This window comes from Wolffia australiana, chromosome 10, assembly GCF_029677425.1.
Source record: "Wolffia australiana isolate 7733 chromosome 10, ASM2967742v1".
NCBI lineage: Eukaryota > Viridiplantae > Streptophyta > Magnoliopsida > Alismatales > Araceae > Wolffia > Wolffia australiana.
In genome coordinates this window covers 5,471,663-5,489,830 of record NC_135844.1, presented here as the reverse complement: position 1 = coordinate 5,489,830, position 18,168 = coordinate 5,471,663, and the positions used below count along the sequence as shown (strand labels likewise).

General features: G+C 39.8%; 1 protein-coding gene across 2 annotated transcripts; it reads left to right on the top strand.

Annotated features, from left to right (window-relative positions):
- Positions 1-89: 89 nt before the first annotated feature.
- LOC144708207 (Phosphoribulokinase / Uridine kinase family) lies at positions 90-16,310 on the top strand. Of its 2 annotated transcripts, none has more exons than XM_078581421.1 (12): positions 90-247; positions 1,262-1,612; positions 3,936-4,050; positions 4,141-4,336; positions 4,834-4,947; positions 5,049-5,222; positions 6,221-6,415; positions 7,870-7,992; positions 8,076-8,197; positions 8,278-8,395; positions 14,318-14,578; positions 15,676-16,310. In XM_078581421.1, exons 2-12 carry the CDS (start codon positions 1,276-1,278, stop codon positions 15,895-15,897), a joined length of 1,977 nt encoding a protein of 658 aa, XP_078437547.1. In that variant the 5' UTR covers positions 90-247; positions 1,262-1,275; the 3' UTR covers positions 15,898-16,310. The 2 variants fall into 2 exon arrangements, with proteins under 2 accessions (XP_078437547.1, XP_078437548.1); XM_078581422.1 differs by lacking the exon at positions 90-247 and adding an exon at positions 377-566.
- Positions 16,311-18,168: the final 1,858 nt, after the last annotated feature.

Here is an 18,168-nt window from a genome sequence, read left to right as displayed (position 1 = left end):
TTATTTCGGATAAACATTTATTAAAAAGATAATCAGAATTTATTAATAGCATATGATAAGATGTAATAAGTGGATTTTTTTTTTAAATTTCTGCGATCCTTTTTGTAGAGCCCCGTCGAGAGGGAAGGGGTGTTTCGGAGCTTCTTCGTGGTATATAATTCCTTCTGAAATCGTTGTCTGCCGTTCGCAGAACGGAACGGAGTCGAGATTCTTCATCTTCCCTCTTCGTCTTTGAAGGCCGCGTCCGGTAAACTTCGGCGAACCGCAGTTCTGTTGGGTTTGATTCGCCGCGTCTTTTTTGAATATCTTTTTTTTTTATCCATGTTGGATTGTTTGACGTTCGTTTTGATCCATGTACGGTTTGGCTCTGTTGGATTTTTTTTTGTGGAATTCAGCATCGTTTGGATAACTCTGTTACTATTTATTTCTTCGTTTTCATTTTTGTGCGGTTCATTTATGCTTTGATGTCGAGTTCGGACCGAAGAATTGGTGTTTTTGTTGTTGGGATAGTCGCTTACGTGTTTTAATTTCGGATGTTAAATGAAATGCACGACGCTCCGCTTCTGGTAAACTTCGGCCAACCGCTGTTTTGTTCGGTTTGACTCCCCGGCTCTTTTTTTTTCATTTCTATTTTTTGATCCACGCGTTGGCTCTGTTGGATCGTGTTTTGTGGAATTCAGCATCGTTTTGATAACTCTGTTACTATTTTTTTCATCGTTTTCATGATTGTGCGGTTCATTGGTGCTTTGATTTCGAGTTCGGACTGTAGAATTGATGTTGTTGTTGTTCGGACCGTCGCTTAAGGTTTTGACATTCGGAAAGTGATCGAAATGCTTGCGGTGGAGTGACCGCCAAGGATTATTTCTTTTTTGGAGTTGTTTCTTCATTTTGCGTAACGGCAAAAGTATGAACTCTTAATGATATGCTTCTAAAAGGCCATCGAGCAAAAGCATGAACCTTTAATGATAAGCTATTAAAAGGCCATCGAGCTTATCTTAATAACTTTTTTTTCCATGCCATGATTGAGTCGTTTCTTTTTTTGTTCTTTTCGACATTGATTTCGAGCTTGGACGGAAGAACTGAAGTTGTCATTGTTCGCATAATTATTTGCCTGTTTCAATTCCAGAAAATTAATCAAAATGCTTGTGGCCGAGTGATCGACATGGATTATTTCATTATAAAAGTTGTTTCTTCATTTCGCTCAAAGGCAAAGTATGATCTTTCCATGACTTGCTGATATAATTCTATGAATCTCTTCTAGATAACTTTGGATAAATGGCCCAAGATGCGTCTGGAGTTCATTCCCCGAGACGAAGGCCGGGTCTCCTCAGAGATCAAGTCCAGCTAGTGAAGAGAAAAGACAGAGACCGCTACGAGATCCTTCCAATTCAGGAACATCTTTCATTTGAGAAGGGTTTCTTCATAGTCATCCGCGCGTGCCAAATGCTTGTTCAGAAGAACGAGGGAATAATATTCATTGGTGTTGCTGGACCTTCTGGCGCTGGGAAGTCTGTGTTCACGGAGAAGGTGCTGAATTTCATGCCTAGCATTGTGGTCTTAACAATGGACGATTACAATGACTCTAGCCGGATAATTGATGGAAACTTCGATGGTAAGCTTTTCTTTTTCAACATCTGCTCATGAAAATCAAAATTTATTTTTGCGGCTTACGTAATTCGAGTTTCTTGTTATTCAGGCATCAGTTTCTACATGATTTTCCTCATAAAGTTAGAACCTTTTAACTTTTTACAATTTTTCAGGTTGTGAGGTTATCGGAAGGTTTGACTTTTGGTTATGTAACCAATGAATTTCAGATGAAGTTATTGAGTAAATGAATCTGAATCTTCATACTACAAAGTCAGTGAAGATTAAAATGGATAAGGCACAAATTTAATTTATTGTGAGACAAATATTCAGTTTTTTATCCAATTTTTTTCTATATCTCTTTTCAAAAATGGTGATGTCATGATAAAAGGTTGGGTTAATAGCTTCGCCTCCATCATGAAAAACGGAAACTGGTTTTGAAGTTTCCAGTTCTTGGAAATAATGATATACTTTATTCAACTTCTTTTTCTTTTTTTTTTGAAAACATATGAGGCGGTCACCAGAACAAATCGGTAACCACTTGACAAGTACATGGTTCTAGCCCTAGGACTCTATTACATGTATACATTTTCCTCTTCCCTCCTCATCCCCTCACGAGGAAAATCATGATGCTAGGAGACCTACCTCATGGGCGAGCCCGTCTGTAGAGGCCTTCCCCCCTCGGAAGATCAGCTCATATCTGTGTAGCCAGATTCTCCAGAGCACTGTCAGAGCTCAGCCCCCCACTTCTCTATGTCTGGGACTGGTACTCTGCATAGACTCCCAAAAGGCCTCCTCTGATGACGTGTTCACAACATGCATACCGTTGGGGCATCTGGATACATCCTCTTAAGAAAGACGCTGGTCATCTGTCTCTTTCGGAGCAAGAGCAACCCAAAAATCTTGGCCTTAAGCGGAACCTTAAGATGCCAGATGGCTCGACACGCCTGGATCATATTTTTGTTTTCCTCGTTACCCTGTCGGATACGTGTATAGGCTTTCATCACTGAGAAAGAAGCTCTTGTTCAATCCCAGCCATCTTATTCCCCCGGGTTAGGGCGGATCTGATTTAGAGCTTGTTGTAAGTCCAAGAAATCAGTTAGTCGTTGGTCTGTGTTAAGACCCCGATCCAGAAATATCAACGTCAGCAATGGCCCAGACGACCCCCTCTCTTTTCCGCCCACGAAGGGGGGCCCGAACAGGCCCAAACCCACTTAGGGTTATGACTCACGGAGCCCCGTGAGTCATAAGAGAAGGGGGGGCCGAGGAAGAGGAGGACAAGAAGAACCCTAGTAAGCCTTCTCCCTTCCCTACTCTCCTTCTTCCCTCTCTCGCCACCCTAACCCTTTCCCTTCCTCGCTTTTCCCAGGAGCTCCAGGCAGACGAATCTGCAAGGAGACGTCCCTCTCCGTTTCTCTCTAGCGTCTCACGCCCTCGCCACGCCCTCTCCTATCCTTCTTTCCTCTCGAACATCAGTTTCTTTCCCTACTGTTTCACGGAGAACACTTGTTGCAAATTTGGAATTCTATTGAATATTGTGCGAGCCCGACGTGGAGCTTATCAGTCTGTCAAGGCCCCTTCAACCCTCGGATTCCAGGTACTGTCTCAGCATTCACCTGCTGTAACCTCGGGGCATTGCGCGAGTGCAAATAGCCGAGGGAATGCTTCTCGCAAGGGGCCGCGCAACGAACAGGGGTCTGTCCAGAATTTAAAGAGAGAGCCATTGCCTATTAGGACAGAGTAGAACTCCCCAACCTTGGGGAAGATTTGTCTGAGGCCTTGCCAGAATGTTGACGCCCCCTTGGGGCTATTTTCTCATCCCAGTTCAATCCTCGACCATACTTGTCTCCCAAGATCCGTATGGTGAGGTCATCGCTTGGTTGCATGATCCTAGTCCCCCACTTTATTAATAATCATTGTCACCTACTTCATTCAACTTCTATAATCTAGATGATGGTACAACTCCCAAATATCAATTCCCATGGTATTTTTTAATGCATTTTATGAAGTGACACACATCTTAGAATGATCTGATTCAAGTTTCATTCAATGCTTTGCTCTTTTTGGAAGGGACTATCTCAAATGCATTTTATGAAATGATCCGCCAGAATTGAAGAGAGTACAACCTCATTGGTCTATTTTATTTCAAATCACTGGTCTCTCGTATGTCATATTCTTTTGCTTTCTATTTTATAAGCTATTTTAGGTTGTTATATTCTTCCCGTAATATTCTGAACTCCCTCCTCTGTATATATACTGTTTTCTAAAATTGATTTTCTTTAGAAGTTTTATGTTGCTATAACCTCAGATCGTTTCACTTTGCTGTCCTTGTTTCATTGGGAATGGGACAGACCCTCGGTTGACTGATTACGACACTCTTCTGGAAAATATTCATGGACTTAAGGAAGGGAAGAGCGTTGAAGTTCCGATCTATGATTTCAAGGCAAGTTCCCGCATCGGTTACAGGTGATTTCTCTGCAAGAGAACAATTCACCTTGTTTTTCTGATTGATGGCATTGGGTACGATGTAAATTTCTTGTGTCACCTCGGGAGCAGAACTGTCGAAGTTCCTGCCTCAAGAATTGTGATCATTGAAGGCATATATGCCCTAAGCGAGAAGTTGCGACCGATACTTGACCTCCGTGTTTCTGTGACTGGTGGGGTTCACTTCGATCTTGTAAAGAGGGTCCTTAGGGATATTCAACGTGCAGGTCAGGAACCTGAAGAAATTATTCATCAAATATCTGAAACGGTATGTTCAGCTGGTTTTCTATCTCTGGTCTGTTTATAAGTTTTGTCTCTAAATTTGTGTTATCTTGTAATTTGGTTAAGAATCTGGCCTTATGTTTTCCAGCATCGAGAATGATGGCGAGAGGACTAGGAAGACTCATCAGCATCCTTATCATTTTTTTTCATCAAGATGATGTTAATGAGTTCGTCCTCGTCATAATCCTTTGTCCATAAACTGTTAACCGAGGATGCTGATGAGTCATCATTGTCTTCTTCTTCCTTTGTCTATATTTACTCCTTCAGATGACAAGGACAATGATGATGGTGATCATCCTCGTCATTTATCTGTGGCTAGGATGATGACGACAACGATTTTGATGAAGGCAACATGTCATCACGTCTAGGATGGGGATGATGACGAGGACAACTTGTCATTGTCCCTGGTAGATGATGAACTTGTCAAACCTTTTTTGGTGAAGATAACTGCTATGATTTTTTTGGCGTAATTTTTTTATTCAGGTATATCCTATGTACAAGGCTTTCATTGAACCGGATCTGCAAACAGCACAAATAAGAATCGTCAACAAGTTTAATCCTTTCACGGGATTCCAAAATCCGACATACATTCTGAAGGTAAGTTTTGTCTTCTGTCTGATTTTCCTTACTAGATGAAATTCTTGTTTGATTTTAAAATAATATTTCTTTTTCTCTCACTTTGTTTTTTTTGTTTACAGTCGGCAAGGACAGTTACAGCTGAGCAGATAAAGTCGGTTATTTCTGATGACCACACAGAATCAACAGAGGAGACCTATGACATATATCTCTTGCCACCAGGGGAAGATCCAGAAACTTGTCAGTCTTATTTGCGGATGCGGAATAGGGATGGTAAATATAATCTCATGTTTGAGGTGGGTTCCTTTCCATGACCTTTTGCAGAGGAGTTTTATGTTGATACATAGCTGACCTTTCCATCTAAATCAAGGTCTAGTGACATCTAAGTGTTATGAGATTTTGAGAGCAAACTCCATTGGGATTTGGGTGAGAAGTATTTTGGTTGTTTTCTAGATCTCCCCTGCTATATCCGGCTCGGAGATACCTGGTGTCCCCAGTAGGGTGAAGACCATCAATATCTTCATTCCTCTGTGCCCCACTGAATCTCTCTTAGGGTATGATTACTGGGTGGGATCCTACCAGAGAGGGAGAGAGATAGGGTTCATGGGCTATTAGGCTTGGCCGTCCCGACAGTTACCGTGACCCAATCCAGTGGGCTGGACGAGCTCCTTTGCCTTCTTTCAGATAAGTCCTCCAAGGGATCTTATCACCTTTCAAATGGCACACCACTTCTATGGTAGCGGAACATATTTTAATAAGGGCTGACAGACAAGGACGAATTCATATTGTCAGCATCGTCGCTGAACTTTGTCATCATAATCATTGTTTAGGGGTGACTTGAACGAATGGCGATGATGATGATGGAATGTTTATCAATGTTTCAATGACACGGATGATGGCAATGATGAATTCGTCGTCTTGATTATCATCTTCCATTTGTTGTAGTTATTGTTGATGTCAAAAATAATGGGTAAGCAATGTCAAATTCGTCATTGTTATTATCATCCCCAATTCTCATCTTCCTTTTTGTGGTCAATTTTTGGGCTTGAATGATGATCATGATGATGATAATTCATCATAACTGATGGAGGACATAGAAAAGGACAATGAGGATTCATTGTCGTCACCTTGTCCACTCGTCATCATCATTGTGGATGCCGAACCCTATTTCAAGGATTGAAACCAGATAAATTACCCCTCAACTTGCTTGCCTTAATGTTCGTGCATGTAAATTTCTCGGGTTGCCGCGTCATCAGTCCCATTAATTATTTATAAAGATACTGTGAATTTTCAGGAGTGGGTCACAGACAACCCATTTATCATCTCTCCAAGGATCACATTTGAAGTCAGCGTACGGCTTCTAGGTGGTCTGATGGCCCTGGGCTACACCATTGCCACAATCTTGAAAAGAAGCAGCCACGTTTTTAGTGATGACAAAATCGTGGTGAAGATTGATTGGCTGGAGCAACTCAATCGTCATTATGTCCAGGTATGTACTTGCATCGCTGATCTAACTTGTGGTCATGTAAATCTGAACCAATACTTCTGAATTTCTTCCAAATAAATGGTATCCAATTCCAGGATCTAGCAATCCAAAAAAGAAAACATCTTTGTGCATACAAACGCCAAAAGGAAAGATGAGATGAACTAATGAACTAACTGCTGCTCCAGTTGGTGGTTCGGCCGCAACCGCCGATTACTGGGAGTTCTTTAAGAAAATATCCAGTGTCATCCTCCCTCCCACTCCATCTTCTTTATAGGTTCTCCACACGTGCTCTTTTCGGTGCTCATTTCTGCAAGTGACTCAACTGGCGTTTTTACTTTCTTGGGAAAGATCTTGTGAAGAATATATCAAAATCCCTGTGAAGAATTCTCTTGAGGTGATTCCTGTGGAACTTTCTCTGGTATCACACGATAGATACACAGGATGAGCTCGTGATTTTGGGAAAAAAATTGTCCAGTACATATCTAAAAAAATTGGCAAAGAATCTTGATTGATAATCCCATGTAGTGTTTTCTCATGCTCTGGACTTCAAATTCCTGGGATCATCTTTTTATCTCTGAATGGAAGTTATTTCAATAAGGCCAAGCTGTCATTTTTTATATTCCTCATGTGGCTCTCAGAAATTTGAAAATATTATAAGAGGACTATGTTGAAATGTACTCTTTCATTTCTCTTCTCTCAAAGTTTTTTGCTTTAAACTGAATTTAAGGGTATTAAGGGAAGAAGTTAGACACTGTAAAATTTTAATTTGTCCCGTGTTGCTCACAGTATAGCTTAAGTTGGGAAATATCAATGGAACTCAAATGAATATTGCCGTGCTACTGTATGCTAGGGTTTGTCAGAGGATGCCAATTTGTCATTGTCACTCAAGACTTAGTCATTGTCATCATTACTTGTCTATGGCAAGGTTGACGATGATGGGTCTTCATTATTATCCCGGCATGGATGAATGTTGAGGTTGATGACGAATCATCATTGCAATCATATTGTCATGCTGGATGTTAAGAGAGAGCCACATCTGGAGAAAAAAAATCAAATTATTGTTGTCATCCCATCATCATTGTCCTCATCATCCTATCACAGATGAATGACGAGGATGATGGTAACTCACCATTGGAAATTGATCAAGACTCTCGAGTTTGTGGCCACTTTTATATCGTGCCAGTTGTTTATTGAATTTTAGTCCATTGGGATGATTTTTTTATACATAAGGATTTTTTATATTTGTCGTTTTAGTAATAAAAAGAAAAAATTTAAATACTTTAGCTAAAGTTCCCGTCGCATGTACCCTGATCACTAATCATATGCCCTTTACGTATGATACATCCAGTCTCTCAAAACCTTTGTACATAATTAACTTTTGACCACTTCCCTATGATGAAGATGTGTCACAACTCTTCTCACGAGATTTCCTTAATTAGATTGACTTCTGGTGAAAGGTACAAGGAAGGGACCGTCTGATGGTGCGACACGTTGCAGATCTTCTAGGTTTAGAAGGTTCCTACATCCCGCGCACTTACATTGAACAGATCCAATTAGAAAAGCTTGTAAACGATGTCCTGGTACTCCCAACCCCTCCTCTGTGAACATGCTTTGTAACTCACCTAAGATTCTTTCTAATTCTATTCCATGGTTGAACTCGTAGACTCTGCCAGACGATCTAAAGACGAAGCTGAGTATAGATGATGACGTGGCTTCGAGCCCTCGAGAAGCGCTTTCGCGAGCCTCGGCAGATCGAATTGCATTGAGAAACAGGCATTTGAAGACGTAATCATAAATACTGTTTCTTTTTTATCCATGTTTCTAGTAATGGTCAAGCGGCTTAGGTTTTTTTTTAAAATTATCAGTGGAATGCCCCACACATACTCTACCCAGGGAGAGAAACAGCTGATGAAGCTTACCACGCTCACGGTTAATAACAGGAGATTTGATGGAAGAGGCCCAGATTCTCCGGCTATTAACCAGGTGAAGTTTTTTTTTTAATTTAACCAGGTGAAGTTATTGTTATTTGTTATCTGTGCTTCCTTTCAAAATCACAGGGACATCTCTCTCTCTCTCGCTCCTCTTCTTCTTCCTCTCCTTGCTTCTAGTCTCTCTTCTCACTCTGCTGTCTCTGTACACTCGTTTTATTCTCTCCTCTCTTACTGTTTCACTCACTTTACTGTTTCTATCTTTTCCCCTGCTTTTTTCTTCTTCTCTCTTTCTCTTGCCTTTCATTTTCCTTAGTCGTCTCTCTCTTTCTCCTATCTCTCCGGACTTTTCTTTCCCTTAGTGGTCTTGGCGATTCTTCTAAAGCTCAGAGAAAGAGAGAGAGAGAGAGAGAGAGAGAGAGAGAGAGAGAGAGAGAGAGAGAGAGAGAGAGAGAGAGAGAGAGAGAGAGAGAAGAGAAAAATAGAAAAATATATTCAGATTAAAAACAGTACAAATCGCAACCTTTTTATAGGGTAATAAGTAGCCGTTAGTAACAGCTAGTTGTAACGGTTAGTTTTTAACTAGCCGTTATCACTTACCCGATTTGTAATAACAAATCGGGTAATGGGCCATATGGACCCGATATTACAAAATGGGTCTTTAATTTAGACCCGATACATTTTTACAATATTTTTGTGCTTATTATGCCCGTGCAGGAATGTATATTTGCCATTCCAAGCTTGGATATCAAATGTTGTAAGCTCTTGGTAGGTAAGCCCTTGGTGAAGATGTCTGCACATTGTTCTTCAGATTTGACATGTTATGTCTTCAAAATTCCTTGCTCCAAATGATCTTGAATGTAGAACCGGTCAATGATGGCATGCTTCATCTTGTCGTGATCAACTGGATCATGTGCTATGCTGATAGCAGATTTGTTGTCGCAGCGGATGACAATTGGACTTATATAGTTAATCTTCAGATCATCTAGCACATGTTTAATCCACATTACTTCATCAATTCCTTTGGACATAGCTCGGAATTCAGCCTCCGTACTGGACTTGGAGACGGCACTTTGCATCTTGCTTCTCCAAGTCACTAAGTTTCCTCCAAGTATTGTACAATACCCAGTAGTTGACCTGTAGTCAAGATGAGACCCAGCATAGTCAGAATCAGTATATAAAGTAAGGTCAAGTTTACCTGTTTTCTGGTATGCGATGCCCAGTCCTGGTGTTCCCTTTAGGTACCTGAGAATTCTGTTAACAGCTTGAAAATGAGAGTTTCTGAGTGAGTGCATAAATTGACTTAAAACGTTGACTGCATAACAAATATCTGGTCTGGTATGTGACAGATATAAGAGTTTTCCAACAACACTTTGATATGAGTTAATATCTACCCTAGGTTCATCCTCATTGATAGTTAATTTATGATTAACTTCAATGGGCGTTTCATTTGTATGGCAATTTATATGCTTTGTTTCTTCTAGAAGTTCCAAGATATATTTTTGCTGTGTCATTAAATTCCTTCACTTGAGCGTGCAAATTCTATTCCTAAGAAATACTTTAGAGGCCCCAATTGTTTGACTCGAAAATTCTTATCTGTGTTGTTCGAGACTTTTAATTTCTTCTAGATTATTTCCTGTAATTATAATATCATCTACATATACTATCAAAATTGTTATCAGTCCTTGAGACATCTCTTTAAAAAACATAGTGTGTTCACCATTACATTGTTTGTATCCAAGATTCTTCATGGTTTGGGTGAATCTTCCAAACCATGCTCTAGGTGATTGCTTTAATCCATACAAAGCTTTTCAAAGTCTGCATACCTTTCCTTGATTTATTTTTTCTTCATAGCCTGGTGGAACATCCATGTAGATCTCTTCTTTAAGTCGCCATGAAGAAAAGCATTTTTTATATTGTACTGGTTTAGAGGTCAATCCAGGTTGACTGCCAAGTAAGATTCTGATGGTGTTGATCTTTGCTACTGGAGCAAATGTCTCCTGATAGTCAATTCCATTAGTTTGAGTGTACCCTCTAGCTACAAGTCGAGCCTTATATCTTTCTATACTACCGTCTGATCTACACTCTACCTACAGTTCTTTTATCCTTGGGTCGTTCCACAAGTTCCCAGGTATTGTTCTGTATTAGTGCCTTCAATTCCTCGTCCATTGCTTCTTTCCATCTGACATCTTTCATAGCTTCCTGTGGAGATTTTGGGATAGGAATATCTTGGATTTTGGTAAGAAAAACCTTGCATCTAGGCGACACCTTCTGGTAGTTTAGATGATTAACCATTGGATAAGGCATTGGTTTCGCACAATTTCTAGTTCCCTTCCTTAGTGCAATCGGCCAATCATTTCCTCCATTATCAGTGACTCTTTCTTCATCTCCAGAGATCACTCCCCCTTTATTAGAAACTTCTCCCCCTTCACCCAAGTCTGTGACTTCTTTATTCCTTTCTTTTCTTTTTCTCTGATAGTATTTTGGGTATGGGGATATTTGAGATAAAACTTCTGAGTTTTCCATTGTATCATCTGTTCTACTGGAGATGCCTAAGTCATCACTGGTGTTTTCATTTTCTTCCGGATGTAAATCGACCAAAGGAATGGATATATGTATAGTATCTGGTCCATGTTCAGAAACATTATCTTCGGTAGTGAGATTATCATTCTCACTAGTAAGTAAATGAGATATCTCTTTATGACTCTCAGTACCTCTGGGTTTGTAGTAAAACAATTTTTCATCAAATACTACATCCTTGGTTACCATATATTTACGAGTAATGGGATGATACAACTTGTATCCTTTTTGAGTAACAGAATATCCAATAAAGGCACACTTCAGTCCTTTCGTAGACCATTTATTCTGTTTATATGCATGATTGTATACATATCCAACACATCCAAATATCTTGACAGGTAAACCAGTTTTCAATTTCACATGTGGGTAGTGTGTTTCTAATAATTCTAAAGGACTTTCAAATTCTAGAACTCTAGAAGGCAGTCGATTTATAAGATGTGTAGCTGTCATTACTGCAAAGCCCCATAGGTTTGCAGGAACATTCCCATGTATGAGGAGAGTTCTCCCCTTATCAACAATATCTCCTAGCTTTCTTTCAGTTAAGCCATTTTGTTGTGGTGTATAAAGACATGAAGTTTCATGTCTTATTCCCTCAGATCTGAAAAATTCCATTAGCTCTTTGTTCAGAACATCCTTGGCATTGTCAGTTCTAAATCCTTGGACTGGGTCACCAAATTGTCTTTTGATAAGATTACACAGTCCTTTCAGATTTTTAGTAACCTCGGATTTATGTTTGAGTAGAAATACCCAATTATATCGACTATAATCATCTGTACATGCTAGGAAATATCGATGTCCTAGTATGTCTAGTTGAGGGGATGGTCCCCATACATCACAGTGGATGTTTCGGAAAGGTTTGGTCATTCCAGTGTTACTCGGTGGATAGGGAACTGTTTTGAACTTTCCCAATTGACAAGCTTCACAAATGATATGTTCTACCAAAATATCCTTAAAGAGATGTGGGTACATGTGTTTCAGAAGGTGAAAAGAAGGATGACCCATTCTTTGATGGATCTCCATAATTGAGGCTTGAGATGATATTGCTGCAACCTTGGGTTCATCGCTTATCAGGGTGCTAGGCGACTTCCAAGGTAGATAGTAGAGGCCTTGTTGAACTTTAGCTAGTCCAATCTTCCACCCGAGGTCCTTATGACATAGATAGGCATCCAAATTATCAAATAGTATATTATACTCCCTCATTTTTGCAAGCTGTTGTACTGAAACTAGGCTTACAAACAATTTTGGGACATGTAACACATTAATTATTTCCCCAATGGGTTGAATGTTCACATTGCCAATGCCAACTACTGGAAGTAGTGTGCCATCAGCAGTTTGAACATGCTTTCTAGGAGCAATCTTTTCATATGTTATAAAGATTTCTCTTCTTGATGACATATGGTCTGTTGCTCCTGAGTCTAGGATCCAGGCTTTTTCTGGGTTCCTAGTAAACAAAGTAATATGAGTAAGTATTTCTCTTTTACCAGTGTTAGCCGTGGATGTTGACCCGATGACTGCGCCACCAGAGATGATTGACTTCAAGATCTGGAATTCTTGGATCATCTTCTGGAGGTCCTGGGCTGATGGAAGGTTCTCTGAATTGGTTGCTCCTTGTTGAGCTAGGTGGGCTCTGGCAATGTGTGGAGGCTTTCCATGGAGCTTCCAGCATTTATCTTTGATATGGCCCTTTTTCTTGCAGTAGTTGCACACCAATTCATCTCGGTTGACTTTTTCGGTAACAGTAGTGCCAGCAGAATGCTGGTTTTTTGTAACATAGGCTGTATTCTCAATGACTCCACGAGTTGCATTCAGACGACTCTCTTCTTGCATGGCCTTGGACACTGCCTGGTCAAACGTGGGCTCTTCCTCCCTGTTGTATAATTGACTCCTGATTATCTCGAACTCAGGTCTGAGCCCTTGTAAAAACTGGCACAGTCGATTTGTAGCTTCATAGGCTCTGGCAACTGGGTCTGTAGATGGTGGTCTGCAGTGATCCAACTCATTATGGATATCCCTCAGCTTGTTTGAGTACGTTAGGACATCCATATCTCCTTGCTTGAGAGTGTAGGCTTTTACAATACACTCAATGATCTTTGTCTTGTCATTCTTTTTAAAATGGCTTCGATGGATTGCTTCCCACAATGACTTCGCTGTTCCATAAGAAGAGAGACTGGTTAACTGCTCGGATGCTATAGAATCTAGCATCCATGCAAAAATAAACTCCTCCGCTGTTATCCATTTTGGATAACTTGGATGAGTTTCACACGGGCGATCTTCTGAGAGATGATGAGTGAGTTTCCTGGGCTTCAAGACTGCCTGGATATTCCTCTCCCATAACAGGAGATTGTTTCCGTTGAATATATTGCATTTGGCAATCACTGTAAATTGAGTGAGCCATCTATCGGCGAATATAATCTGATGGCCTGATGACACCACCTGAGAAGAAATCTTTGCAGCTTCGTCTGCCATAAAACCAGCGAAAAAGACTTCTTATAATGTGGACTTTAGCTCCAAAAATCTAGAAGAAGATCCTCCCGTGGGATGAACTTCTCCTTAGCAGCAGCCTTTGAGCTTCAGTTTCCAACAATCACAGGCGATCACAAAGCCTGCTCTGATACCATGACGATTCTTCTAAAGCTCAGAGAGAGAGAGAGAGAGAGAGAGAGAGAGAGAGAGAGAGAGAGAGAGAGAGAGAGAGAGAGAGAGAGAGAGAGAGAGAGAGAGAGAATATATATTCAGATTAAAAACAGTACAAATCGCAACCCTTTTTATAGGGTAATAACTAGCCGTTACTAACGGCTAGTTTTTAACTAGCCGTTATCACTTACCCGATTTGTAATAACAAATCGGGTAATGGGCCATATGGACCCGATATTACAAAATGGGTCTTTATTTTAGACCCGATACATTTTTACAATATTTTTGGGCTTATTATGCCCGTACATTCAACAAGTCTCTCTCTCTTTCTCTCCGCTCCCATCCAATCACTGTATCACTTCCTTCTCTCCTTATATTTCCTTTCATTTTCCCTAGTCATCTCTCTCTTTCTCCTCTCCTCTCTCTCCGGAATTTCCTTTCCCCTAGTAGTTTCTCTCTCTTTCTCTCCACTCCCATCCAATCTCTGTATCACTTCTCTCCGTCCCTTGCCTTTCATTTTATTTAGTCATAGCTCTCTTCTCCTCTCTCTCTGGTCTTTTCTTTGCCTTGGTATCCTCTCTCTCTCTCTGCGCTCCTATCCAATCTCTGTCTCACTCCCCTCTCTTTCTCTGTTCATGCCTCTCTCTTTCTCTTCACAGACAAACGAAGAAAAACTTCTATTGGTGTAAGAAAATGCGATCGTTCTAGGAAAATAATTTGGACATTTATTTAAGTTTATTGACTGTATTTGCGTGTTTTTTAGGGGGTGATCACTCAGCTGGTGGAGCAGATATCAACGCTGAATGAAAGAATAGACGAGTTCACCTCGCGAATCGAAGAGCTGAATTCCAAGTTCCACATGCGCAAATCATCGATGAGTCAGCAAAATCTGGTCCCGTCTTCCGATAATTGCAACGGGTCCGGGCCGACGTCTTTGTTTGTATCTGGGTTGGGCAACGGGACTCTGATTCCCAATTCCTCATCGTCAAGCCACCTCACCAAGGAATCTCCCCTCATGGAAGAGGTACGCCGAGTACATTTAATACCCTTTCTCTTTGTCTTTCTATTGGTCAGTTTTTACTTTAAATTATAAGCTCTCTTTTTTCCATTAAAAACTCTCTAGTAGTAAACATATTCTGAATTAGGCATATTTCTTTAATCTTTACCTTTTTTGTGGGTTCGAAATATTACCTCTCTCTCTGACTTGAACATGAGATATGGAGAGAGAGCGAGGGACAGGAAGATCAAGAGAAAGAGAGGTGATATTTTTATTACCTCTCTCTCTCTCCAACATGAGCATGAGAGAGGGAGAGAGAATGAGGGAGGGACAGGGAGATCAAGAGAGAGAGAGGTAATATTTTTTATTTCCTCTCTCTCTCTCTCCTACATGAACATGAGAGATGGAGAGAGAACGAGGGCAGGAAGATCAAGAGAAAGAGGTAATTTTTTTTATTTCCTCTCTCTCTCTCTCTCTCATGAGAATGAGAGAGGGAGAGAGAATGAGGTAGGGACAGGGAGATCAAGAGAGGTATTTTTTTGTTTCCTCTCTCTCTTTTTTATTACCTCTCTCTCTCCAACATGAGCATGAGAGAGGGAGAGAGAACGAGGGAGGGACAGGGAGATCAAGAGAGAGAGATGTAATTTTTTTATTTCCTCTCTCTCTCTCTCCAACATGAACATAAGAGATGGAGAGAGAATGAGGGAGGGACACAGATCACGAGAGAGAGGGAACTTTTTTATTACCTCTCTCCAACATGAACATGAGAGATGGAGAGAGAATGAGGGAGGGACAGGGAGATCAAGAGAGAGAGAGGTAATATACTATTATCTCTATCTCTCACTCTCTCATGTTCCCTCTCATTTTCTATATTTCGTCTCCGTCTCTCTTGGTAGTGAATAGGAGATAAGGAGAGAGAGATGCAAGAAGAAAGAAGATGATAGGGAACAAGGCAAAGAGAGAGAGAGAGGTAAACACAATAAATAGAATCTAGTAAACTCTCTGAGTGCGTCTCTTCGTATCTTCCTAATCGGATCATTGAAGGGCCATATTTATGCCTTTTTGATATCAAATACTAATTATATTTAATTTCCCATGAACTAATGGGTACTGGTGAAATTCAGATAACGATAATCGTGCGCAGTCAGCGACAAGTCATGCATCAGCTGGACAACCTCTCCAACCTTGTCCACGAGAGGCTCGGCGAGCTTGCCCGTGGGGGGAAGTCTTCGGAGAAGCCGAGCAGATACGGCGAGCTCGGCTCTCTGGTCTATCCCATTGCTCTCTCTCTAGCGGTTGGTGGCATGGGGATCTTCCTATTCAAGACCCTCTCTAGAGACAGATAAGTTGCGTCTATCTCTCTCTCTTTCTCTCTCTAGTGGGCCTCGAGATGGGGTAGAGTTTTTCCTTGTTTAGAGAGAGAAAGTAGCATAACCTTCTCAGGGGGTAGTTAGAAGGGGAAGATGGTTTAGGAAAATGAGTTTTTTTTTGGGGGGTGGGTTGGGGTAGGGGGATGAAGGGAAAACCAAATGTTTTTTTTTCCTAATTATTCTTTATTTCTTTGAGATAAATAATGTTTCTCCTTTGTTCCTTTTTCAAAATAAATAAATATGCATTATTTATTTTGTCTTTTTGTGGTCTCTCTCTCTCTCTCTCTCTCTCTCTTCCTAGGAGTTTCAAAGTTAAGGAAATGATGCTATCATTTACTTAATACTTTTAATGTATGATGTTACTATGTTATTTAGTTTACATTTGATTATTTCTCTGTATTAGCTATTTGCTACTATGTGGAAGTGAATTAAGGAGGTGATGATCTCCTTAACAGTTTGAATTATCTTTTAACCATTTCTAGTTTGTATAATCTGTGAAGGATTGAAACTATCATATTTTATCTTTGCATAAACTGAATCTATACACAAAACTCTTCTGTGGTGCAGCTAGCATGACAAGGTCAATATAATGTATTGAACTTTGACCGGGGAGTAGCCTTTATCTTTGTTGATCTTAATATATATCTTTGTTGATCTAATAAATGTTGGAATTAGTTATTTCATACAACAGCTAAGAATATATATACAACACCTAAGAATATATACAACTTATTTTTCGGTCTCATTGCTGTATTTATCTGGTCTTTTCAGTGCTGTTTGATATGTTGAAAAGTTTGAAGTCTAGGCCATTAGAAGGAATGTTTACTAGAAAAAATGTGATAAATTAAAATAAACATTCAGAACATCACACAGAACCTTTTTTGTCATTTCCACTAAGAGCCAAGTAGTGCTTCTCCAAGAATCTTGACCACCCTTGAACTCTCTCTCCCACACTCTTGTAGAAAAGAAAATGGATAAAATAAATCTGATACACTGGGATTCGAATAATAAGTAGGGAGCATAAATCCAAGATGAGATACAAAGAGAGGGGAGATGAGAATAAATAGAAGCACCCTAACTTTCTCCACCATTGTATTTAATTCAAAGGGTGTGGAGGGCTAGGATTTCTTAATTCCAGCTCGGACCCATATTATCTCCTTCCAGATTTTAAAACAGGCCTTTCAAATTCAAATGGTGGGTTAGCTCCACAATTCTTGCCTATAGCTCGCTCAATCTTTAAGGAGGTTGAAATGGCCTTCTAGACCGGGTTTCTTGGTATTGGGCCTCCTATTATTAACTTTTAAATGGCTTAGGTTTCGACTTGCCTCCCATTTGCATCGCAAATTTACCATTGTTTTTGCCTAATTCCTGTTTTTCAAATAAAACTTCAAGATGATGTGAGAAATCCACTTGACTCTTAGGAGTCAAGTGGGGTTAGTCTCAAATATCAATAAAATATATTAAATAGAGCTTAGGAAAATAAATCATAAACATTTTATCTTGAAATGATGAATAATGCTAGTGAAAATCTAAAAATATGTGGTAAAAAAGAAATATAAAAGCACAATTTTATTGATCTAATTTGATGTTATCATAATGACGATCAAGACACTGATAAGAAATAATAGGCAAGGGAGACTCACTATGTGCTTTCCTGCGGAACCTGCTTAGCGTCTTGGCTCAAGTAGAGGTCTAAGTGGGCTAGGCAGGCTAGTGTGGGTTGGGATGCTTTTCCATGCTTATACCCAGTGGTAGATGATATAAAAAAATTTGAAATGTGGAAAATGATGGCTAATGGCCCATTTTTTTTTTGATAAATTCACTGATGAGGAACTGTAAAATAATAATATTATATTTATATGAATGAATTTGAATATTTTTTGTCAATTTTTGAGTTATAAAACCGCTAAGGAAATATAGGATAGATTGAGAGTAATCCATCATGGAACATCACAAGGAATACAATGAGGGTATCTTTGCAAAAAAACCCAAATTATTTCAACAGAATAATGGAGAAAGCATTCAAGAATTAGAGGGGCATTTCTTATGCATCAAGTAATATGTAAAAATAGTAAACTCTGGAACCAAACTGAAAGCTACTAAAGTTACTTTGTAGTATTTGAAAATACAGGAAATAGTCAGAAAGATGTAAGGACTTGCTTATTCTCATATTGCTTAAGGGTCATAGTAATTAAGAATCTAAGATTGCATGAAAAAATGAACATTCATCATTAAAGAGGGGCAGTG